The 26,280-nt window shown below is 44.0% G+C and overlaps 1 protein-coding gene across 1 annotated transcript in view; it reads right to left on the bottom strand.

Annotated features, from left to right (window-relative positions):
* The window catches only part of LOC308300503 (intraflagellar transport protein 172 homolog), a gene marked incomplete at both ends in the record, with an annotated part of 87,921 nt that extends 73,570 nt beyond the window's left edge, over positions 1-14,351 (bottom strand). The window contains 13 exons of the mRNA XM_080744346.1: positions 2,018-2,121; positions 5,295-5,348; positions 5,577-5,738; positions 6,972-7,067; positions 7,710-7,833; positions 8,717-8,931; positions 9,759-9,846; positions 10,577-10,656; positions 11,392-11,457; positions 11,539-11,578; positions 11,673-11,785; positions 12,364-12,507; positions 14,313-14,351. Coding sequence (XP_080600472.1) covers positions 2,018-2,121; positions 5,295-5,348; positions 5,577-5,738; positions 6,972-7,067; positions 7,710-7,833; positions 8,717-8,931; positions 9,759-9,846; positions 10,577-10,656; positions 11,392-11,457; positions 11,539-11,578; positions 11,673-11,785; positions 12,364-12,507; positions 14,313-14,351 — 1,325 coding nt within the window. The remainder of the gene's footprint in view (positions 1-2,017; positions 2,122-5,294; positions 5,349-5,576; positions 5,739-6,971; positions 7,068-7,709; positions 7,834-8,716; positions 8,932-9,758; positions 9,847-10,576; positions 10,657-11,391; positions 11,458-11,538; positions 11,579-11,672; positions 11,786-12,363; positions 12,508-14,312) is intronic.
* Between the last annotated feature and the right edge of the window lie 11,929 nt (positions 14,352-26,280).

Below are 26,280 nucleotides of genomic sequence, written 5' to 3' on the forward strand. Positions count from 1 at the left end.
ATCAATTCAACCTGATTGAAAACAGGCCAGCAATGTGAAAGGATGGTCCCGCCAGAGGCTATCAGCAGGGGTGTCGCACCAACCTCTGGGCCCTGCATGGGTACAAGGATCCACTCACATTCTGTGCTTTATCTATTGAAAAATAGCAGATATACAAGCTCACAGCGCGGCACCGAGTGCCGCGCTGCGGGCTTGTAGATCTTCTATTTTTGAAAAATCGTGAAAATGTGTGCTAGTCTTTGAATATTACAAATCTTTGTATGTTTCTATATGTCAGTGGTGCTCACACTTTTTCATGTCAAGGACCCCCAAAATGATATGTATTTGGCCACGGACCCCCATCTCAAAACATTTAGTTCCAGGGAAATCCCCAAAAGGAAAATTTGAGTTAACAAATGTTCGCTTAAAAAAATACTTATATTCAAAGATTTGCACACATTTTCACAACTTTTCAAAAATAGCAGATCTACAAGCTCGCAGTGCGGCACTCGGTGCCACGCTGTGAGCTTGTATATCTGCTATTTTTCAATAGCTAAAGTATAAAATAATTAAGGCCCCTCCTCCACCTTGGGCCCTAGTAACTCAGTCCCACTTCCCCCCCTTGTGACTAGAGTTCTCAAACTGACGATACTAACTGACAATTAGGGTAGGGTAGGGCCTAAAATGTAAGCTAATTAGTCGGGCCGGGTAGGGCCTCGAGCTCAATGTTTTATTTTATTACTCTAGAGTAATGAGAACCCGACTGTACCCGACCCGACATTTAGGGTAGGGTAGGGCCTAAAATGTATGCCAACTAGTCGGGTCGAGTAGGACCTCGGGCCGACCCAGTTAGGGCCCAGTTAGGGCCGGGCCTTAATTTTCACGCCCGTTGAGAACTCTACTTGTGACGCCCCTGGCTAGCAGCAGCAGCAGCAGTAGCGCTATGCTCACTGTTAGCTGGAACAGCGGTGGGCTATTAGCGAGACACAGAGGGACTTGCACTCTGACACTTTTGACAAGGCCTGAATACATTAGCATGGATGTGTTCTGACTGGCAGGCTGAATACATTAGGGCTGATTTGTAGTGAAATGAGTTCTTCTGCACTGCGAGGAGAAACGGACGTGCTGACAGTGATGTGTTTTTAATGCTTTTTTTTCTCCACCCTCAACACAAATGAAAACACGGTGTGACAGCTCAGTGGCTCAATACTGCCCTCTTGAGGGCCACAATGTAAAGATGTTTTTAGGTGCATGATTGTGTATCAAGTGAATTTGAGAGCATTTAGTGTAATATTATGTAAATGTGCTACAGTACAGTCATTGCTGGTTATTATTACCATTTGGATTCTGTAAATACTCCACAATGACTGCCTATAAGGTACTTAATTGGCCCTTATACTGTAGTGACAATTACACATACCGTATAACTCACTGTCATCAATTTGTGTATCAATGTCAAGGCGACATATTGACCCGGATGAGAGCGAGGCTGTGGTTCCCATAGAGCCATAGAGCTTCCGGTTACTTTTAGCGTAACTTCTTCAGCGCAAAGAAGGCTCTGCCCTGGAGTTATCACAGCCAGTATGTACACAAGGCATTGTGGTATAAAAAAAAAAGAATATCAGCTAAAGAATATAATAGTTAGTCTGTTGATCGCTAGAATCTAGTAGTATGAATGAGAAGATAACGTGCGCTTCTAGCGTAGTAAGCTTCTAGAATATCTTTAGTTACATACATACGTCACGTAGCCGCGTAACTACGTAACGTAGGTACGTAACTAAGGATATTCTATTCCAGGTAGGAACAATCATGATAAAAGACAAATTAAGGGGGGCATATGTTTTAGCCTGGATGTCCCCTTTAAAGCTAACACCTGAAAGCGAAAGCGTAAATAATAGATGTTTCCCTGCATGGATTATCTTCAAACATTGAGTGAAGGGACAACACAGGTTACTTGGGGTTACTTGATTTGTTCCCAACCTTTGACATCCTCAGACGGATTGCAGTGGGTGTGTTTGTTTTATGTCACTATACCAACCTGATGAGGTGTGGGTTCATAAACTCAGTCCTGACCGAGCCCAGGATCTCGTTGTTGGCATACTCCACCAGGCTCAGTTCGCCCACGTTGAAAATCATGCACACCTGATGGAAAAAACATGAATATACATACGTAAATATAAACATTGTAGTAGGTTTTATAGTAGACTCTATGGGCCAGATTTACTAAGCCACATTTTTTCAAATCAAACATATAATTTTCCGAATGTCTGTCTGTCTGTCTGTCTGTCTGTCTGTCTGTCTGTCTGTCTGTCACAGCATTTCTTCTCAGTGGCTGTAGCAATTGATCTGAAATCGCATCAACATTAGCATATGAACACACCTGACATAACTGTGAAGCCCGTTTGTCACTTTCACAAATCATATGCTGTATATTAGCATTTTTATGGTGTATCTACAATCTATTCTGCATCTAGCATGAGGCATATATATTCTGCATCTAGCATGAGGCAACATGTTTAACCAGCTCACTCTCTGTGTGTGTGTGTGTGTGTGTGTGTGTGTGTGTGTGTGTGTGTGTGTGTGTGTGTGTGTGTGTGTGTGTGTGTGTGTGTGTGTGTGTGCAGGCGGGTGGGGGGGGGGGGGGGTACTCAGTATCTCTGTAGCCATTAAACGAAACGGATATTTCTTACATTGATGCTCCTACATATTATCATGCAAGCACCAGTTAAAGTTACTTTCCATCCCTCATATACTGTGTGCACAGTGCACATCCCATAACCCACACACTGTACATCTTTTCGGAGCTCATATCTTTGAACGGGTAAGGGCTAGTAGAAGTAAATATGCAAGTTATTTCACAAACAGGTGCGTTAGTTTGCTTGTCATCTGAAGCACACCTTGCGCTCTCTCCTCTCTCTCCCTTATGTTTATGTATTTAACCACTTGAACCAAAGCATCCATATTGTGGTAGGAACATTAGCTAAAATAGCCTGTCTACGAGGCTCTACAACAGCGCTGAGATTGTAGATCAGCCGTTTTAGCCGACGAGATTTGGTGTAGAGCAGGCCTGGAATTTCGTCATTTTAGGGGCAAGGACGCTTGGCCTTTGGTGTTGTCCAATGTTTGAGGGCACAAAGGCCAAATGACAGGGCAGGAAGACCATCAAATGAAACAAGATTTTAGTCCATTGAAAGAATGTGTTGAATTTAAGGGTAAAGGCTCTTTTCCACCGGCAGCGATAACGATGACGATAACGATTTAAAAAAGTGGGTTTTCAATTGAAGTGGATCGGCAGCATCCACCCAACACCGATACAGACAACGATAGCCGACAACTACATCGTTAGGATCAACAACGATGTGGTTAAGATCACAGTGATATGGAACTGGGTCTCTGACAAACGGCTCGAGGTGCGCTCTGTGCGAGCGGCTGTTAATTGGCGCCTCTTCACATTGATGTCCGATAACTTTATCGGACATCAATGTGAAGGCATAATTATCGCTGTGATATTTTATGGCTATCGTCATCGTTATCGCTGCCGGTGGAAAAGGGCCTTTAGGGATGATATCCTAATCTGCAGTGAAATAGATAAATGATGGTATTTACAATCTGATCCATGCTCATCCCTGCACCAATCAAAGTCTGGATTGGTTTAAAGATGGGGACTCGGGGGAGTTAAGATTTCAGAATCTCAACAAAAGACACTGTTGTCTACATGACAAGAAAGAGACACCGGTGTCTACTGTCTACATATTGACAAGAAAGAGACAGAGGAGAAGGTGATACAGTCAGCTGGGGCATTAAGGCCACTGTGGCCTCAGGTCATGCCATTGGTTTGAGGGGCATTAAGGCCACTGTGGTCTCAGGTCATGACATTGATTTGAGGACCACAAGGCCAAACTGAGGGGCAACAGCGGCCATGGCCTTCATGAAATTCTTGCCCTGTTGTAGAGGGAGGAAGTCAGTCAGATTGCTAAAATAATGGGAGCAGACATGAAGTGCGATTGTGCTGGTTACACAATGTGTTTTATCAACGCAATTTGCACATTTCAGAAGATCCTGTCTCTGCCTCTAAAAACCAGCTTAATTGGGTTGTAGTGGAGATGATGGCAACGGCTGCAATTAACTTGGGATTCTAATGAGAGTCAGCTGTATCACTCTAAACCCTCCACCTGCTCTAATATTAGAATCTGCTGGACCAGTTGCTCCATCTGGGTCAGTCCCTCTGCTGTGGAGGTTCTCCACCAGTTGCAGTGGCTCGTAATTTTAATTTTAATTATTATTTAATTATAATATATATAATATACCGTCTTATCTTAATCTTTTTCATATATTTGTATTCTTTTTTAATCAATAGGAGTTTGCTTTGGCTCCTAATGCATGAGCAGTAGTCATTCACCCAAATTCTGTTTGGCTCACATGGAGTTTCACTGTGTCCTTCCACTGCTGTACTATACTTCATTACTCAATATTTAAATTTCAGCACACGGTAAAATCTTCCGTTTTTATTCACCAAATGAACTCTGAGGATCGTACTGTACTGCCCATCACTGAATTCAACTTCTTCTCATTCCTGTGCAGGTTGAGGGCCTTGTGTTGCCCAGGTTAAACCATTCAACATATTGTAATGTGACCAGAAGGCAGGCTCATTCACTGAATGTGTAATTAATTATCTGCTGCCTGCAGTCAATCAGATGTCAATTTCACACAGATTGGAAGCACAAATTGAATGAAAAGCCTTTTATGTATAAAAAATCTGGTCCTCGGCACTGAAGCAAAAGGAAAATGACAGGTTCAAGGAGAAACTCAAACTGAAGCTGCACAAAGAGAGAGAGCACCTCACAGCAGGACAGAGTTAAACAAAGTAATATCAAATAGAAGTACAATGTCGAGTAGCACAGACAGATTTCTCCCTGCCGGTACCTCCTATTTCTTTGACTGGGGGAGAAATACATCTTAAAATATTTGAAATCCCATTCAAAAGCAGTTTTTGCTCAGGCCACTTGGTTTGGCAAGAAGACCTGCCTTATCTGTGATGTTAGCTCCAAGGGGATGACATGACAGACAGGCCCAGTGTGGAGCACGGCAGGGAGACATTTCTTTCAATTATTCATCACCGGAGAGAGAGTGAGAAAGCCTCACAACAGCACTTTAAAAAGTGCACTCCCAAGCTAAACTGAGGTGTGTGCGTGTGCGTGCGTGTGTGTGCGTGTGTGTGTGTGTGTGTGTGCGTGCGTGTGCGTGCGTGCGTGCGTGCGTGCGTGCGTGCGTGCGTGCGTGCGTGCGCGTGCGTGCGTGTGTGTGTGTGTGCCTACCGTTTCGTTTTCGAAGAAGAACTTCTCGTTCCCCCCAGAGCCTGGCCATGCCACCTGACAGGACAGAAGCATAGTGGAACAGTAAATCGTCACTGTCGGGCAGAAACCTCGTATCTCCAAGTTTTTTTTTTTTTTTTTTCGCAAAGTAGGGAGTCGGGCAGGGGGAGAGCAGAGCCCAGGATTACATAGGCAATTGGCAGAAAGGTGAAAATGGGTTACAAAATCGTGGGATAAAAATCATGAAGAAGAAAAACATTAATTAAAAAAGAGTAGAGTTGATACCTCGCTCAGTTTGTTGGTCAGAAGGTCCCCCAGCAGCAGCGTGTCGGAGGTGTGGGCCACCAGGTAGCGCTCCTTGCCCATGATCTTCACCTCCTCGATCTCGTAGCCGTAGTGGGACTTGAGCACCACCCGCGTCCCTGTGGACAGGTTCCTCACGATCACCTGGAGCAGCACACAACCAGGGAGGGACAGTAGTGAAAGTGAGCCGGAACGGCCGGAACCCCCGTTCCGTTAAAACATTTGGGGACGGAACGGAGTTCCGTTAAGAAGAGGAGAAGCCAGCTGTCAAAATCCCATGTTAAATAACCAGCCACAAACGCACGTCCAGGAAGAAAACAATAGTCTATACTAAAGTCAGATTAACATACAGTAGGCTACACAAGTGTTACTATATTTTCTGATAAAGTGCTTCTAAATTATTCCCGTGGGTTTGTGTAGGTCAGTGTGATCCAGTCAGTCCGTTTGCGTTTCAGTGTTTGTTTGACACGGAGCGGGTAGAGGTGAGACGTTCGCGAACGAATCGATTCTTTTGAACGGCTCTTTGAAATGAACGATAGGATTCGGTTCACAGTAGGGAGCCGTTCCTTTCTAATGAACAGTGGTGGGAAAAATACTCAATTTCTTTACTTAAGTAGAAATATCAATACTGCAATCAAGTAGAAGTTTGGAATGTTAATGTACTTGAGTATAAGTATCAAAATGTAGGCCTACGTCTTTTGAACAGCTCTTTGAAAGGAACGGATCCCAGAGATCCGGCTCACTTCAAAGAGCCATAAATCCCATCTCTAGGAGGACTCGTGTCTGTGCCTGCATGTGGCCATAAATGCAGAATAGACCAAAATGATTCAATTCTGCATCTGGGAATGGGAGATGTAGTGGAGTAGAATTAAAAGTATTGGAAATACTCCAGTAAACTAGGCTAGGCTATACTTAAAACCTGTACTTAAATACAGTACTTTAGTAAATGTACTTAGTTACTTTAGATAACTGGTTATAATAATGTGTAATAATAATATATATAATAATATAATAAATATAATAATAATATATATGCTTAGCCTTCTGTATGGAACATGAACAATATGAAGAGGCTTATTATAGAGGGGCAGCAGGTGGGCCTCCCAAAATAAAGTTTTCTATGCATTTCAGGGGTTTTGGGGGATTAGAGCCTCCCAAATTTTTTTCGGCCGCGCAGCTTCGCCGCGCGGCCAATTTATGACAGTTCCGGCAAGAATTTCAAACCACTTTCACCACTGGGGAGGGAGGAGTAAACAGAGTAAAGTCCTTTACACACAGGACAGTTGCGTTTTTTTTTCTTTTCTTTTTTTTTTCGTTTGCTGCATGAATAAAACGCATTGGATTTGGTGTGAAATGCTGTGCGGAATCGGCGGTTACCTGGCTCAGGCCCACGTAGGTCATCTCAAACTTGTTCTTGTAGATGCTCCTCCGCAAGCAGCAATCAAACTGCTCCACTCCCCCACACAGCGTTCCCTGGGGACGCACATGCGCACGTGCACGTGTGCACACACACACACACACACACACACACACACACACACACACACACACACACACACACACACACACACACACACACACACACAAACACACACACACACTTAGTTCTCTCTTGGTCTCCATCATGTCTTTGGGTACTCATAAAAGCGCTAATTTGAGATTTATTATAAATATGTGCATGCACGTAAGTGTAACCAACAAAACATCTAATGTTTTTTGTATGTTTTTTTTTTTTTTCAAAGCGTAAAGCTCTGCTTCATCATACAAGGCTGTCACACAAAACTAGTGAAAACAGCAGATCTACAAGCACACAACGCCTCGCTGTGTGAGGCGTTGTGTGCTTGAAGATTGGCTATTTTCACAATTTTAAATCATTTTTTTTAAATGATAAATACAACCATATTAAATGTGCCTCTGCGCTACTGCTGGGTTACTTTTACCATTTCTATGACTCTGTTGGCTTACAAAGAAGCAGAGAGCATGACAGCAATGGAGACATCAACACTACTGCCAGATGTAATCTCCAAGTTTCAAATTTGTATGTAAAGCCCTGCTTCATCATACAAGGCCGTCGCACAAAAGTAGTGAAAACAGCAGATCTACAAGCACACTGACAGCGCAGAGTCGCGAGCCGTCCTTCTTCCAGGCCAGTGCAGTGATGGTGTAGAGGTTGGGGATCTCTTTAGGCTTGGCTTCGTCCCACACGCCCCTCCTCGGAGCCCAGTTATACACCCGCAACCTGCACACAACATGGAAACAGAAAGATCTATTTTAATTACTACAATTACTATAACCTAATCTTTAACTATAATAATAAAGTTAACTTGCTGTTGGTTGGCTGAAAAACAAAACAGTGTTGTTACTGAGCCATTATCTCATTATGTGGAAAGAGGTACATTTCATTTGAGTGGTCTTTGTGATCACCAAACATGGCCTAAATAAACCCTTGCCACACACTGCCACCCAGAGGCTTTCTCATACTGGCATTCAGTTATGCACTGTATAACGAGTCGCTTACTCCTATGTGCAATGCCCAAAGACAGAAAAATAAAGTGTGCATGCTGCGAACGGACCGTGGCATGCAATCGTGCATGCGGACACTCACATGCCCACATCAAAAGGTAAGAAAATTGTGGCAGCAATCCAAAGTTATGGTGGCAGTAAACAAAATCAATAACCAAAAACAATGCATAGCTATTTTTTCCAGGACTTTCCAGGACCCTTGATCAATTTCAAAACTTTTCCAGTACTGGGGGGGAAAAAAATAATTTCAAAATATTTCCAGGAATTTCATGACAGTGGGAACCCCGTATAGTATACCGGTATATCTGCATAATAAGATGACTCTAATCGATATGAATATAAAATCAATCATGTCAACAATGCCAACATACTGTTTTTAGGTAAATGACTGTACATTAAAATCAAGATTGTTAATTTAACCTAGAGTTAAATAACAGTCAGGATTTTGATGTGTAAAGACTACAGAGACATTTCCCTGACAATAAACAAACTGTCTGTCTGTCACCCTAATAAGGATATCACTATCATCTTACATCTTCATCTTTTTCTTCCAGGATGTCATTGTGAAACCTTGCTGGAAAAGAGCGACCTCATCATACCTGTCATAGCTGCCGACCACCACAGACTGTCCGCTGGGGCTGGTGACGGCCACCGTGAACTCCTTCTCGTTGCGGTCGCGGCTGTAGTCGAACGTCTGCAGGACATGGCCCTCTCTGCCGTATGCCACCACCTTCTTGTCACAGCCGCCCACCATGATGCCGTTGGTGCCCCAGGCCAGGGCGTAGGGGGGGCACGGGTGCACCAGGAGCTTACCCTGTAAGTATGTATGTATGTATGTAAGTATGTAAGTATGTATGTATGTATGTATGTATGTAAGTATGTAAGTATGTATGTATGTAAGTATGTATGTATGTATGTATGTAAGTATGTAAGTATGTATGTATGTAAGTATGTATGTATGTATGTATGTATGTAAGTATGTAAGTATGTATGTATGTAAGTATGTATGTATGTATGTATGTAAGTATGTAAGTATGTATGTATGTAAGTATGTATGTATGTATGTATGTATGTATGTATGTATGTATGTTTGAGAGAGAGAGAGAGACACATGGGGAACGACAAAGAGAGAACGACAAAAAATAGATTAGAGACGGATTGATGTCTGATTTTCGATGTCCGATGCCGATATCGTTTCTGGACACCGATTGTAGATATTTTGTCCAAGTGTTAAATATCTCTGCTGTCGGGCCAAAACCTCCTAACTCCAAAATGTTCACTTTTGGGAAAATGAGCTCAAGTGGAGTTAAGAGGTTTTGACCAAAGGGCTTTTTACTACTTTTCATTGGTTCAATATTATTTTAACCAACACTCAGATGTAAAGGGTGTTCAATAATACCCCTGATTTATGCAAAAAAAAAATCAAAAACCTCAAAAATGGAGTTCAGAGGTTTTGGCCAGACAGTGACGATATTTGAAATTAATCAATTTGATCAAAGGTTTATTATTTTTTAGAACACCGCTATCTAGATGAGATATGGAGGATGGATAGGCACATAGAAATGAGATGATGAATGTAGAAAGTAGAAACAGATATATTTATCTGCCCACAGAATTATCTTTCAGCTAAGCTTCAGGTACCTGAGAATCTCCTGAGCCTTCGTCGTCGAAGAAGTAGCGTACCACTGTTCCATCAGCATGACCCGACAGGACGCCTTTACCAGACACACTGCAGAAGAGATGGTGCACTTTAAAATCATGAGTGGTAATTGAACTCTGCGAGTATAAGAAGAGGCCCCAAAACGGTTGTTTTTCAGTTTAGAAAATAACTTGTGAACAAAGATGTCGCACTGTTGTGAAGAAAAAAGAGTTGAGCCGGAAGGCAAAGCTCTCTGTCTTTCGAGCAATCTTCGTTCCCACTCTCACCTATGGTCATGAAGTGTGGGTCATGACCGAAAGTATAAGGTCTCGGGTGGCCGAAATGAGTTTTCTCAGAAGGGTGGCTGGTATCTCCCTTAGAGATAGGGTGAGAAGTTCAATCACCCGAGAGAGACTTGGAGTAGAACCGCTGCTCCTTCACTTGGAAAGGAGTCAGCTTAGGTGGTTCGGGCATCTAGTACGGATGCCCCCCGAGCGCCTTCCTAGGAAGGTCCTCGATGCACGTCCCACTGGGAGGAGACCCCGTGGCAGACCTAAGACCAGATGGAAGGATTATATTTCCAGACTGGCCTGGGAACGTCTCGGTATACTCCCAGAGGGAGTGGAGGAAGTTGCGCAGGAAAAGGAAATCTGGAGGTCTCAGTTGGAACTGTTACCCCCGCGACCCGATTCCGGATAAGCGGTTGAAGATGGATGGATGGATGGACAAAGATGTCATATGAAAACAGAAATCTGACTGCCTGACAACAGGATTGTACAGTATGTTCATTATTCTGTCATAAGAGTCAAAGTGTGCATACTTCGAAGCCAGTGAGACGACACAGGACTCCGTCCCATAGATGGTGGATGACTTGTTGGTCTGTGTGTTGGCAAGACGAACCTGTGAGAGGAGAAAGAAATGGCTCAGCCATCATAAGATGATATCACCCAACCACCAAAACGTTATGTTTTCTTTTTTCTTCAAGTGTCAAATCAAGGATCATTTTAAACCCCTTGCAGCTTCAGTCTCATTGAACTAAAAAAAGTCACATGTGTTACGTATTTCAATGCTAATGAGTTAGATGACGTTTTTGAGGCAGGCAATTTTACTGTACTATGCCCATATATGGAGGTCCCCGATGTCATCAGTATATGGCCATATATGGAGATCTCTGTATCTGTCAGTCCTTGCTCCTTTTGTGCCCATATATGGAGCTGACCGATTTGTTTTCTGATGCCATGATGACACATTGAGGTTAGAGAACACACTTCAAGGGGAACCTTATAAGGTTATGGACGTGTTTATGAAGTCAATCTGAGCCAATCAGGATGGAATATGAATAAGAATTGGACAGATCCGTCTAGATTACATGTCTGTAGAAATAATGTGTACCGATTGGTGTCATGTTTGGAGAAAATCTGTAGGAGTAATTTATATAAAACAAATGTGACGATAAAACAGGCTGATGTGAAAATCAGCATGCACAGTTTCACGCCCGACCGGTCCAACAATGGCGGAGATTAACTGCACACAGACAGACGGACGCACAGGGACGAGGCCCGGCACGCACAATACCTTCTGAGAGCATATAATAAATCTAAGTGAGTTTGCACAAGGACATTGTGTGTGTCTTACCTTGCCCTCAACTAAACCAAAGACAATAGCGTGCTCCATTGGCCAAAGCAAGCGAGTCACCGCACTCTGTAACAAAACAAATAACAGTGAGAATGACTGACTGACTAGAAAAATACAACACCATTAAACAGCTTTTCTTTTACTCACCGTTTGAACAAATTTGTTACAAATGGCTTTCTTGTCCCCCCTGGGTAGAGAGAGAAAACTGTCAGCATAATGTTTTATGACAATTGTGTACATGAAATGTAATATAGAACATGAAGTGAGCCAATGCATTTTACCATTCCTCTCCTATTCTGTATACAAAGATGATGTTGTCAGACTGGCCGATGGCGATTTTCGTAGAGTCAGGGGAGAAGGCCATGTCTTTCACTGTGTAACTCTGTTTCCCATACTGCCATAGAATTCAAACATCAATGGATTATTGCTTCCGACTAGAGATTTTTTTTAATTAATAACCTTGAATCGCAGGGTTACAAAAATATTTAGAGATTAATTATTTCAGGAGTTTCAGAGAAAGCCAAGGGCCAATCACATATCGGTTTACCACCACAGAGTTTGAATAGAAAGTCCATGAATTAAATACAGAGGGCTTCCAACGTAAAAAAGGCAGTAAAAGATCTTATTTGGGATGTTCCTTTTAGGCAGGGTGTTTAACTGTACTTGTACTGTACTACATTTCAATTGTATTGACTATACTTGTACTGTTCTCCATTTTTGTCTAATAAAATAATCAATCAATCAAAAGACGTCACTGTGTGTGTGTGTGTGTGTGTGTGTGTGTGTGTGTGTGTGTGTGTGTGTGTGTGTGTGTGTGTCTGTGTGTGTGTGTGCGTGCGTGTGTGCGTGCGTGCGTGTGTGTGTGAGTTTGGCGGAAAATGTCTGAATTCATCGGACTGTAACGGCAGGGTTTAACATTCTATCATCGCTGGACTTTTACATTTGTCACGAATCTGAGTGAACACGTTTTACCTTTGAGTCTATGGGCTTGGTAGAGAACTTGTCTCTCCTCTCTCCTTGCTCGTCATAGAGAAGCACCACTCTGTCCACGGTGCACACAGCAAACTTGCTGTTGTTTGGTGCCCAGGCCATGCATGTCACTTTGGCTGCACCTTCCTATGAGAGAGAGACACAACCCGTCAGAAGGGAGGGGAGGGAGGGGGCAATGTGATTAACGTCTCACACAAAATTCAGTGGTGCAGGGGTCTTCAACGTTTTCAGGCCAAGGACCCCTTAGTTGAGAGAGAGAGATGAAGCAGGGACCCCCACAACCTGTTCATAGATTCCATATAGTTTCATTGTTTGTGTTATAAAGTCACAGTATTATATTGTTGTTGTCGCCTGTAGATGGAGCTGGTGACCTTGAACTCCAGTCTCCCAGGTTTGGGGTTATTAGTGTTCACCTCCGGTTTGACCGGCAGATAGGAAAGGTACCAGACAACAGCGTGTGTGCTCCACAGTGTTCTGTATTATTTTGTCACTTTGCAAGTTTGAGATAAAGAGTCAACGACAGTAAAGCGTGAGAGTGTTCCTTTCTTGGAGTGAAGTTACCACAGTTTGACAGCACAATCATCAGTGTATTTTGGATTCATGTCAATTTGTGTTTTCAGATATTTAACCACTTGAACCGTCAATACTTAATAAACTTGATCTTTCACTCTGTACTTTTTCCCCTCTACACCAAAGCTCTTGCGCGAGGCGTTATGAGCTTGTAGATCGGCTATTTTTGGCTAAAGTTATCAGAATAAGGACACTAGGGTTAACATATAGTTAATATAAAAAATCAAACCTCGGTTCGAAGTGAAGCGGTGAACTTTTATTCTATGTGTTCTAGAGTTATGAACTCTGTGATCTATACATTCTTTATATTCTGAATGAATTAATGATTTTATCTGGAGGGCCGAATTGTCATGTGAAGCTTGACCAATCCTCAAAGTATCCAATCATCAGACCGGGACAGACACTACACACATACGTACGTACGTACGTACGTACGTATGTACGTATGTGTGGACTGAGATGACCATATATGGACATTAAACACACATTTTGTTTTTGAAAAAACCTGTTCATTCTGGACTGAAATGACCATATATGGGCGTGGGACACACAAAGCCACACATTGGAAGCGGTTTTCACCGCTTCAAACAGGAGAAAAAGGTTTCTATCGCACAAAGATTTGGAGGACCCCCTGTAGTAACTCTGAGGACCCCCTAGGGGTCCCAGACATCCTGTTGAAGACCCCTGGTGTAAAGTATAAGTACATTTACTTACTTACAATTTTGAGGTATTTGTACTTTACTTGAGTATTTTCAACTTCAATACTTTGACTTCTACTCCACAACATCTCAGCGGCAAATATTGTAGTTTTACTCCACTACAATTATTTGACAACTTTAGTTCCTAGTTACTTTGTAGATTTTGATTATTATCACAAAACATTAACCACTTCAGCTCTGTATACATTTCGTCCATTTGAAAATAGCCGATCACAAGAGCTTGTAGATCTTCTATTTTCAAAAGATTTTTTAGAGAAATGGGACATTCTGCTTCTGCACAATTAGTCCTTTTACTTTTGGTACTTGTACTTTAAGTATATTTTGATGCCAATACCTTTGTACTTTTACTCAAGTGCCATTTTGAATGCCATTCAGAGTATTTCTATATTGCAGTATTGATACTTTTACTTAAATAAAAAATGTGAGTAGCCTACTCATTCCACCACTGCAAATTACCATCATTATTTGAGCTGCAAGAACAACACATACTGATACGACATGTTCATATCATACCCCAACCTAGCTCTGGTCTATAACTCCACTATAACGCTATGGACCAGAGATAACCCCAACCATGCCAATAATAAGCGTCTGGTTAAAGCCCTGGATAGCCTAGCATCGACACAGAGACACTGAACTTACCTGTGGTGTCAAAAGCGTCTTAAGATGTTTCAGTTGCATTTCTGAATGCGGGGAATATTGCTACTTCTACAATAATAGACGGGCTGCACTGGCGGCGGGTCATTGGTAAAAACAAGCCGTTAGTTAGCAGATTATAGCCGTTGTTTCAGCCCTGCTACGTGCTGCTAATGTAGAAGACATCTTGGTGGTAAACATCGCTCTCCCTAGTAACCGTTGTCTAGCAGGGGCGGGACTTAGGAACTTAGCCCTGAAACATGACGGTCGCTGTCTCGTACGACCGTCATGGGTCGAGGATCACATGGTTTGGCGGAGGCAAATTCGATAGCCTGTACAAACTACACAAACATTCAGATTTCACAACCAAAGTGCTTAATAAAGTCTCAAACATGTTTAAATACTGGCCGGTATTGTATAATTACCCGGAACATTCCGTGTTCTTTAATAAGAAGCCTTTTTATCCGATATTTTTTCTGTTTCCTGGTGTTCCCCATGCGCACCAACGACATGTATTGAGCACTGAGATGTGGGCGTGGCCTTGCAAAATGGGACCGGAAATATGGGAAAACAGAAAAATATCGCATAAAAAGGCTTCTCATTTTAAAGAACACGGAGGTTCCGGGTAATTACAATGCCGGCCAGTATTTAGACATGTTTGAGACTTTAGTTAAGCACTTTGTTTGTGAAATTTGAATGTTTGTGTAGTTTGTATAGGCTATCGAATTCGCCTCCGCCAACCACGGTGATTCCTCATCCATGACGTACGTCATGTTATCAGCGACCGTCATGTTTGTTTCAGGCCTATCATAATATGACATCTACCGCTGAGCTAGATCACCCTCTAGTGGCGGTAAGGTGGTACCACCAGCGTGTTGTACCAAGTACTGCCCCTTTCTGCATTCAGCTGCATTAGACCATTACATGATATATGAGATACATAAAGTGGTTCCTGTGTAAACAAGCCGTAAAGCTTACTAGGATCTCCTTTTAGTTGACCTTGTACCAGTGATTTGTGCTGTCATGAAACTGTACTTTTTCCTATTGCAAACTTCTAATACATTCTTCAAACAATCGATCAATCAGACTACTGTTGTAGTTAGTGTATTGTATTTATAACCACTAGGTGGCGATGTAGCTCCGTGGTAGAGTGCATGCCTTGGCTTGTGAGCTTTAGTTCTCCTCCGGTTCGGAGAACTGGGTGGTCGCGGGGCGGAGAGTCTCATTTCTCGCAAGCGTATGATGCGTGGCGTGGGATCCCATTTTTCTTTTTTAATCTAAGCCATAATAAATCAACAAGATTGAAAAAAATATAGAGACCTATATATTTCACTTATGCGCAATGACTCTAGATGGGAAAATATGAAAGTTTCACTCTTTGAATTAGGCTATATTAATTTACGGAAGGAAGAAAATTAACCTTGATATTTTCCTCAGTAAAAAATAAAACGCTCCGTCATTGGACCGTCAAAAAGACCACGCTGGAGATGCCGGGGATTGAACCCGGGGCCTCATACATGCAAAGCATGCGCTCTACCACTGAGCTACATCCCCGTTGTGGACCTAAGAGGCGGTATTCTTAGCATTTATTTTTTAGGTTGACTAGGCATCAATTCTCTCCCCTGACTCCCTGAGTCCCTCACACAATGGTGTGTATTCGGAAATAATCTCCTAGAATCTGCTAAGATTTCAGAATGCTCTGGTTTTGCCACCCAGAGTTGCCCTTTGCAGAGACAGTGATGTCCTCCTTCATTTTTCAGGCGCTCACGTCCTGAGTCAGGACAACCCAGTGGTCACTGGTCAGTGTTCGCGTCAGTGCTCCCAGTAGTCGGAGGCCTTAGGATTTTTTCGTGCTAATCAGTCTAAAAGCACCACATTTTTTCACAGATGTAGCTCAGGGCATGCTCTGATTTAGCTAGGGTGCCCGAGTCGGTGACCTTCGGGGTCGCCGCAGCGACCAAATCAAATTGGGCTCCCATCGAATTTCTATAAAGGAGGAAAATACCTTTTCTGGGTATTTTCTGGGTAACCATTGTTTTCTGGGGCCATTTATAGCCCAAGAAATGTTTTGTGCTAAACAAATGCTTGCAATGGATTCAGCATCATGACAAACCCCTAGTTAGGCCCCTCACATCCTGCTTAAATACCCAGAAAAAAAGCTTTTCTGAGTATTTTCCTCCTGTATAGAAAGTCAATGGGAGCCCAACTTGATTTGGCCGCTGTGGCGACCCCGAAGGTCGCCAACTCGGGCGCCCTAGCTAAATCATTAGAGCAAGCCCTGAGATACATCTGTGCAAAATGTGGTGCTTTTAATTTAGACTGATTAGCACAAAATTACCATTCTATCTCCCTAAGGCCCCCGACTACAGGGCACAGCAAGCAGTTTTCCTCCTGCCAAAAAGTGATTATAGCTCCAGCTTGGGAACTGAAAGCTTGTATTTCAAACATTATAGCCCAATCAGACCAATTGACCAATGGCAAAAAGTGATAGCAGCTCCTACCTGGTATTGCTTACCACATGTATAGGCTAGTAGCAGCTAGGCCTAATTGCATATGCCTATAATCATGTAAATTATCATACCTGATTGTTTTACAACGATAAATGCATTCTTAGACAGGTGATACTGTGCGATAAAGCTTTGAATAGCCTGTGTGGGCTCCCCCGCACGACCCGCAGTCCACAATCACTTTTTGCACACGCAAAAGCGTTTCCCGCTTGCATTATTGATTGATTGATTGGTTGATTTAGGTCATAGGTTGTGTTTGTGTCTTCTTTCTTTTTTTCTTTCTTTCTTTTTTTCTTTCTTTCTTTTTTTTTTTTTTTCCAGCAGTGCCAAAGGTTATTGAAGGTTGAGTGACAGCACCTGGTCACAGTGGTCAGTCAATCAGCCAGCATAGAATCCTGGGGGAAGCTCCACTAGTCAATTTCAGAAGCCCCACTAGTCCACTTCAGCCCATATGCCATTCGTCACCTGTGCTAAATCCTCTTTTGTAGCTCGCTGTATTCTGAATTTGTAGGCTGTGTGCCAACCTTTATCCTTAGTGCTAATTAAGTTAACTTTAATACTGAGGGCCCTAAAATGAACTTCTTAATCCCAGCTCATATATTCCTTAATTAAGTGCCTTTTGACTGTTATGTGTAGTTAAGTTTGGTTTGGGGGTTAAGTTTGGTTCCTTTTCAGGTAGGGTGGAGTATTTTGGCTTTGGCCACCCTGGCCTGATGTTGATGTTTTGATATTCAGCAGCTGTAGTTTAGGTTTATTTCTAACAATAGATTTACACTTTTTGGTTACTCTGGTTTGTGATACTTTTTTTAATCGCATGCTCAAAAAGCATTTGCACATACTTCTTCTTCTTTCGTGTATCATCATCCTTGATGATTGGTTGACAACATTTTATTTCACAAGATTTTTACAGTAGCCTACACCTTGACAGAAAAAAAAAAGTTTGTCCAAAAAGGGTTTTACCCTTTTGAAAAGGATATTGTTATGGATTTCTCTTCTATGTTGAGGAGGCACCGCTCTTGATACTGAGCATTTCATGAATTCTGTTTTCATTACATTTCCGTAATCTTCGAAAGGAAACTTGTACATAGTAGAGCAATTTATAGGTTTCTCAAGTGGACATTTTTACTTTTGCTCGAGTAATGTTCTATGTGAGTAATCGTACAGATATCCTACCCACCCTTATGGTGGGGCGGGTACAGTACTGGTGGAGGTCCTCCAGGTCTCTGTACCGTTGACCTCACCGCCCCACTAGGAAGGAGCTTTCCACTGGAGAATGAGGTCTGTGGCGTTGAGGCTGGGACAGGAGTGGGGCTGATGTCCGCAGGCTCCTCGGCTGGCTGAGGCTTCAGATGGATGTCTGCTTTCATCTCTGTGGAAGCAGGCTCCACCTCAGTTTCCGGACTGGCAGTTGCCACAGCCTCCTCTGTCTCATCGTCTTCCTCTTGACCTTGCTCTGACCATAGTGTCTCCTTGTAGACATCAGTAGACTTAAATATGTCCACCTCAGGAGAAGCAACTCTATTTTCAATCTGTTCAACCTCTGCCTCAGACTTTTCTGAGGCCGGGACAGCAGTGGTACCCATATATGTGGGCTCCTCAGCTGGCTGGGGCTCCGTAAGGTTGTCTGCGTTTAACTGATTGGACGTAGGCTCCACGTCCTTCTGAGCCTCCACCTCAGGTTCAGGGCTGGCCATCTTTGAGTACTTGTCTTGCCTTCTAGAGCCCGTCTTCATCTCCTCCACATTGAGACGCCAGTCACCACGAAACCTGATGGGCCTGAAGCTGAGTATTTTATGTACAGGTGCCGAGTCATCAAATGTCACATAGCCAAAGTTAGATTTGGGTACACGAATCTTGATTATGACTTTCAGGACTGTCCCATATTGCGCAAAGAACTCCTTGAGTTCAGCCTCATTCACATTATGAGGGATGTTTCCGACAAACAGTTGGTGGTGGCCGTACCCCAATCCCCGCATCTGTGGCTCCCCCTTCTTGCCTTCCTGCACTGGCCTGGGAGTGGGGACCTTATGTACAAGTGGCGGCCCTCCAGGTGTCTGTTCGGTTGGCGTCACTTCTTCGCCGGAAGGGCGGTTCCTACTGGCGATGGTTGCCCATGATGGGGTGGTGGCTGCTTTCATCTCCACGGCAGCAAGCGCCACCTCCTTTTGAGCCTCCGGTTTGGATCCAAGGCTGGTAGTCATTGAGGTCTTGTCTGAGCTGAGGACCTGTGCGTTCCTCTTGTCTTCCTGCCTTGGCCTGGAACCCTTATGCACAAGTGAAGGGTCTCCAGTTCCCTGTAGTGTTGACTTCAGCCCGCCTCTAGGAGAGGGTTTCCTACTGACGGTCTGCCATGACGCTGGGGCAGTTACAAGGGTAGAGCCCTTCTTTGTGGTGTCTTCTCCTTTCTCCCCTGTGACACCAGGCTCCACCTCCACTTGAAGACTGGCAGTTGTTGCGGCCTTCTCCTGGCGTCCACGTAACGTCTCCTCCACGTTGAGGTACACCCCGTCACGGAACATTATGGGGTTGTTGTCGAGGATGTTTTGTATAACTGCAGAGTCACTAAATGTCACAAAGGCAAAGTTTCGGGACTTGCGACCAGTCCTGATTCTGACATTCAGGATGGTCCCGTATTGCTCAAAGAACTTCTTGAGCTCAGCCTCGTCCACGTTAGCAGGGATGTTTCCGACAAACAGCACCGCCCCCTTCTTGCTTTCCTGCACTGGCCTGGGGTCCTTATGTACAGATTGAGGGCCTACAACTCTCTGTGCTGTTGGCTTCACCACCACCTCGCTGGGAGGGAGGTTCTTACCGGCGATTGTCGCCCATGACACTTGGGAGGAGCTCTTCTGTGTGGTCCCTCCTCTCAACTGTGTCTCCCCTGCCTTCTTGCCTTCCCGCCCTGGCCTGGGGCCTCTCTGTACTTTTTGTTTCACTGCACCGTTGGGAGCAAGATTCCTACTGCCAATTGCCAACCTCGACTGTGAAGGGGGGACAGCACTGGGACTCGTTTCTGTGGACTCCTCAGCTGGCTGGGGGTCCTGAAGTATGTCTGTTTTCATCTCCATAGAAGCAGGCTTCACCTCAGGGACAGGGCTGGTAGTCGCCACAGCATCCTCTGAATTCACTGCTGTATTGCTGAGAGGGAGGTTGTCGGGGACACATACTGGCCTGTTGTCTGCTTCACCTGCTTCCTCTCTACCTGAAAAGTGTTGCTCTGGCCCGAGTGTCTGGCGGTCGACGTCAGTAGACTCAACTTGGGCCACCTCTAGAGAAGCAACCCTGTCCTCCTTCTGCTCTACCTCTGGGCTGTTTTCCTTTGGAGCGGGGGAGGCGGGATCAGTGGAGGCTGTGGAGGTGGGGTCTGCGTTGGCGATGGGGAGAGGAGTGGAACTCATCACGGCAGGCTGGGGCTCCAGAGCGATGTCTGCTCTTATCTCCATGGAAGCAAGTCCTGCCTCAGGTTCAGGGCTGGCAGTTGCCACAGCCTCCTCTACCTTGGCCACCTCGGAAGAGGCAACCCCCTCTTCTTCCATCTGCTCTGCCTCTGGAGCAGAGGGGGCTGGATATGCGGAGGTGGGGTCTGCATTGGCTGCAAGGGAAGGTGTGGGATTCATCACCATGGGTTCCTCAGCTGCTGGCTGCGGTTCCAGAAGGATTTCTGCTTTTTTCATCTCCACGGAATCAGGCTCCACCTCTTTCACAGGCTCCACATCATGTTCAGGACTAGCAGTCGCTGCTGTGTCAAACGTTTTGGGGAATCCAGAGTCAGAATCTACAAACACCTCATCTTCATATCTGAACACATCAACGAGAACATAATATGTGTTTGCTACATTAGTACTCGTGGGTGCAAGCTGAAAGCTTTGTATGAACTTCCTCATGGGCTGCTCGTTGTTGGAGAGCTCGCCCCATACCAGCACTGACACACTATCATTGAGTGAGGCATTGGCAACCACGTGTCTGATCTTGGCCTTGCAGTTCTGGAAACCCAGGGCCATCACCTTCTCATGGATGTTAGATGGTCCGTAGACAGATTCCATTGGTCCACGCGTATAGCATGATGTTGGGCCATAAAACTTGCGCAGATTGTGAGGCTCCTGGTGAAGGATTGTAAAGTATTGTCGGACAAAGTCATTTCCAATCTGCTCGGCACTTCTCTTCTCCTCCATCATTGTCATCTATTAGGTGTGTATATATCTCTAAACTCCACAAATGTCTGCTCTATATACGTTTCAGTTCAATTCAAAGTTGCTTTATTGGCACAGGATGAATCTTACCATAGCACACTCTACATACACCGTCTGGAGTATATCTATTTCTCCTCTTCGTCGGGAAGATGTCCAACCTATGTACCAAGGTTGGGAACTGTAACAGAATAATTCAACAGCTTCCACCGGCTTCTTCTTCTTCTTCTTTCGTGTATCACTGTGACTACAACCGTCAGTCACAATGAATATCTTGAATGGATGGTCACTAAATATCAATTAGACCAATCGTCTGTTCAACTTGTCTCTTGGAGAATTGTCGTTCACAATGACAGCCATGTGGCAGCGACGCGCCTTTTAAAAGTCTGTCCATAGTGACATAGACATCATGTGATGTCACCTCTATGTCACTAAGAGCACATTGTGATGTCAGACATTTCCTGGAGTTGCTCACCCAGCGGATACTCCCTTTTTACTGCCTTTTCAGTGTTTGGTTTGGTGACATCGAGGGGCCATCGCATGAGCATTTGCTTCAATGGGAATCCTTTGCATCCATAGTAGTTAGTGTCTACTGTCTGCCTCCTTGCGCAAGCCCGTGTTCAAACACGTGATAAGCTGTTATGTGGTAAGCCCCAGAACCGAGAGGGAGAAGTGAAGCGCCGTAGTACTAGTCATGGTGGCTGATTTTGGTACTGCACTCTACGGGGCCAGACACGAGACACATAGAAAAGGGTTTCGACCAATGGGCTGCGCAGAATGCATACAGAGGTGACACTACTGTGCATGCGAGACAATGCTCAGAGGCCCCAGATGGGGCCTGCCTGGCAACTTCCCCAACACGGAAGGTAAAAAGGGAGTATGCGCTGGGTGAGAACTAATAGTAGGGATTTATGGTTTCCTCTGTAGATAGATATATAACTCCATGGTCTTCCTGTCTCCCTTTTATGCCCATATATGGAGATCTCTATATCTGTCAGTTTTCGTCCCTGTATGCCCATATATGGAAATCCCTGGTGTCATCAGTATAATTATGGCCATATACAGGTACAGAATTGGGTGGATTGGGGTTCTGGACAATCAGATGTCCATATACAGGGCTGGATTAACCATTGGGCGGGTGGGGCTGTTGCCAGTGGCCCTTGGCTCTCAGGGGCCCTTGGGGGAACTGGACCGTATGGTCATTGACAATTTACTCAAATTAAACGTATACGTTAATTAACTAGACCAGGTCAACCTGGTTGTGCCAGACCCCGGTTCTGCCAACCCTCATCATTTATGACATCATGCCTTTTGTAGGCATGTCATCATCATGTCATCATCATATATACCCTTTATATAGAAAACCCGGACAGACCGACATTTGCTTATGTAGGCCTACCCATTTCATGGGTCTGGCAAAAATCTAATGTGTGGGCCCCTCCTCTGTTGTTTATACTGTAGGTGCTTTCTTGGCCCACAGATGATCATCGTGGCTTAAAATCCGAGCTGGGTAGTGCGTGTCGGTCGGTCGGGAGGGAGGGTTATGGTGGAGAGTGGGGGGACCTAAAAACTATCGTCCATGGGCATATTGGTCAGATCTGTGGTTCTTGACAACTGTCTACTCGATCGACTCGATGCTGGGCATTTTATGTCCCTTGGGTAATCTGCAACGCGTGCACAGGGTTTGAAGTTGGTCAGTTGGATGGTTCAGACGTACATACGAATGCACAGAGTTTTCAAGCATTTATTGAAAGAAGATAAAGATAAGGGTAAGTGAAAGTCCAAAATAGGACACACAGATGTGGGGACGGGGGAGGTCAGTCTCATATGGCAGATAATATGAATGAATAAACTATTTTCAAAAGAAACAAAGACAGTCAAAGTGGGTAATGGAAGATGTCAATTAACCACTTAAACCCCATATACATACAAGTATAATATACTTGTATGTATAGTATAGAGCGAAAATGGTTTAGTTTACAGATATGCTACTTTCTATCTCCAGAATAGGGACAGCACTCACACCAGGGTCCATGTCAACATCAGGCTCGACAAATTTCTCGCTAAATCTTTGGTTTCTCAAAGAGATTTTTGAGCTCACCATTGGTGCAAGCCTTTGTTGGTCTCTTTATCCAGCCACGTAGGAAGGATATGGAATGGGGAGATAGCTTATTGACCGGGGCAGCATAGGTAAACTGATTGTCTTCATATAGTGCAACACTGCGGGAGGTGAACCGCAAGGCTTCTACTGCAGGACAAATCAAACACGCTTTGTCACATGCTGAATGTGCAGTGTCTTTGCTAGTGACTGCAGATGACAATCCCAGATGTATATAAGGACGTCATGCATGGTGAGTCAAAACAGGAAAAAAGGACATGAGGTTTTAGAATAGGGAGATTCTAAGCCTAAGGAGAGATTCTATCTCCTATTCTGCCCTACAACCATAACTGATGTACACAACCCTCTAGGCCGGGGGTCAGCAACCTGCGGCTCTAGAGCCGCATGCAGCTCTTTAGCGCAGCCCAGAGCGATATATAAGAGAGTGGCGTCACGCTTTGAACTCGCCGCAGACCGGAAGTGGCTTCGCATGGAGCCGTTCTCATTCCTAGCGAGCCAATGCCCCGTCTGCCCCCATTCTAGCCGAGTCATTTAAACTCGCTGGAAGTAGACCAAATCACGTCTTTTTCACCATTGTAACGCATTCACGGGCCTCTCTAAGGTAGATACCATTTTTAAAAGAGTGAAAAAGACGTGATTTAGTCTACTTACCAGCGAGTGAAAAATGAATGGGGGCGGACGGGGCAGAGGCTCGCTAGGAATGAGAACAGGCTCCAGTAAGCTAGGCTAAGTTAGCTTCCCACCATAGAGTAAATAGGCTTTTCACGCTTACTATGGGAGTCGACGTAAGTGACGTAACTCTCTCTTCTACAACTCTGGCGCAGCCCTAGTGGCTCCCTGGAACCGAAATGTACGAAAATTGTTTTAATATGGTTTCTGTAGGAAGACAGACATGACACAAACATTCTTAACATGTTCCAATGCTGTAAAAATGTGTAGAATAAATATTAAATATCAACTCTCTCCAGGATGCGCTGCAGGGAAAATAAACATTTAATCATGAATGCTCATTATGTATATGTCGCCTACTTATAGTCATTTTGATAGTAGGCTAATGTAGCGCATATAGACACTTACAGCATGTGTTGCCTTCATTATAAGGCTTATATAAGGCTTTTAATTTTTTGTGGCTCCAGAAAGATTTATTTTTTGTTTCTTTGGTCCAATATGGCTCTTTCGACATTTTGGGTTGCCGACCCCTGCTCTAGGCCTTGAACAGAGTGCTACTACAGTACAGTACATGCTCCAGTTCAAGGTTGTTGTGGAATAGCAAGAATACAAAATACCAGGAGCCCTGGACTGATGCCCAAAAGGATTGCATGGCTTATGGATGTTATTGTTTAATAAATACTGGAGGTCCAGTGTGGCATACGGTATGTCTGTCTGGCTGGCTCCTCTCTGTCTCAATTGATTGTTGAGCTGCTCAGTCAGTGACATCAGCCAATAAAGGCCTGTGAATGTATGCACTCAGCAGGCCACAGATAAGAGTGTGTAAGATACTGTTGTTACGTAGGAGGAGCATGTGTAGTTGTTGTTGTAGTTGTAGGGGTATTACTCTCAAGGACACCTTGAACCAGGAACCTTCCAAATCCCAAGCGGCCGTGCCACCTCCTGAGCTGCCGTTCTCATTCAAGCAGAGCAGATCATTGTACATAAGCATCTGCAGGCATTGACACTAAGGCTTGCCCACCTGCCCCCGGCCGGTAAATAAAACCTTCGGGCAGGTGAAGTTTGCTTTCAGGTTGCCCGACCGGGCAAGTGCTCATTTGAGAGGGGACACAACCGTCTATAAACACAACACGAGATATCTGTCTAAACACCTGAACGTGGCCAGAGCGCTCTGTCTTCTGGTCTGTGGAAAGTAAAATAAGAGCACTGTTTACCTATAATGTGCTGTTTTTACTGTTTCTACACTTAAAAATATAAAATAAGTGTGAAACCATATACATTAAATCATAGCTATGTAGGTATTTGGATTTGGAAGTATTGAGGTATGAAATATTATCGCACAGCCCCAGAAAGTAAAGAAATAAGTGTTAAATTGAGCGGTAATTAAAATCTTACCTATCATCTTGTAATGGGCTATTTACTTTTCGGGCAAGTGGGCATGACCTTTGGGCAAGTAGAACATGACCTGTACTTGCCCGACGGGTCCTCATAGTTACTACTACAGGGGGTCCTCCAAATCTTCCAATCCTTTTTATATTAACAACTTGAACCCTAGTGTCCATATTCTGAGAACTGTAACCAAAGATATCGGCTATTTTCGGCAAAGAGGTTTGGTGTAGATATTTGGTTAATGACAGCTCAAGTGGTAAAATATCTGAAAACACAAATTGGGGCTTAATTGTGGGGCTTTATCTTTATCATCTTTATCTCTAATTATTGTATATCAACATGTGTATATACTGATTTGTCGCTGTTAGAACAGTCTTGTAGACCATGCCACACTTGCAGACTTTGTTTCTCTCATTCTTTTTTGTACGGGAGCCTTAAATTACATTCAGAAGTCATTCAGAAATATGATATTTCTTTCCACTGTCATTCCGGTGACACACAGCATTATTTATCTCCCCCTGAAACCAAACAACCTGTCCCCAAAATAGTCAGCCTCATAAACTGCCTACGGCTCGATTACGGCAAGTATGAAGGTGTCCTATGACACCTTCATAAAAGCCTGGGTTTCCGAGGCTACCTTCATACTGACTCCATCAAGTGATACAACTTCCTGGGCATCTGTCCGTCCTTGTAAAAGCCCATGTCTAATGGTGTGGTATTTGATTCTTCCCTTTTTCTTTTTCTTCTTTTCTTTTTTCTTTTTACAATTTTACAGCTATGACTGTGTTCTAGATCTATACATTCTGTGTTCTAGATCTATACTTTCTATGTGCTTTAGTTCTATATTTTTATAAATTCTGAATGAAGGAATGATTTTGTCTGGAGGGCCAAATTGGCATGTGAAGCTTGACCAATCCTCAATTGGTCAAGCATGCACGGGACAGACAAAATGTACCAATCAGATGGGAATCACATGTACGGGACAGACAAAGCCACACCTTGGAAGCGGCTTTCACCGCTTCAAAAACAAAGAAACAGAAGTACAGCAGAGCACTGAGGAGCCAAACAACTCTTTTGTCTGGAATATTTTTAAACTTTCTCTT

Source organism: Nannobrachium achirus, assembly GCF_963921795.1.
Source record: "Nannobrachium achirus genome assembly, chromosome: 16".
NCBI classification, from domain to species: Eukaryota; Metazoa; Chordata; class Actinopteri; order Myctophiformes; family Myctophidae; genus Nannobrachium; species Nannobrachium achirus.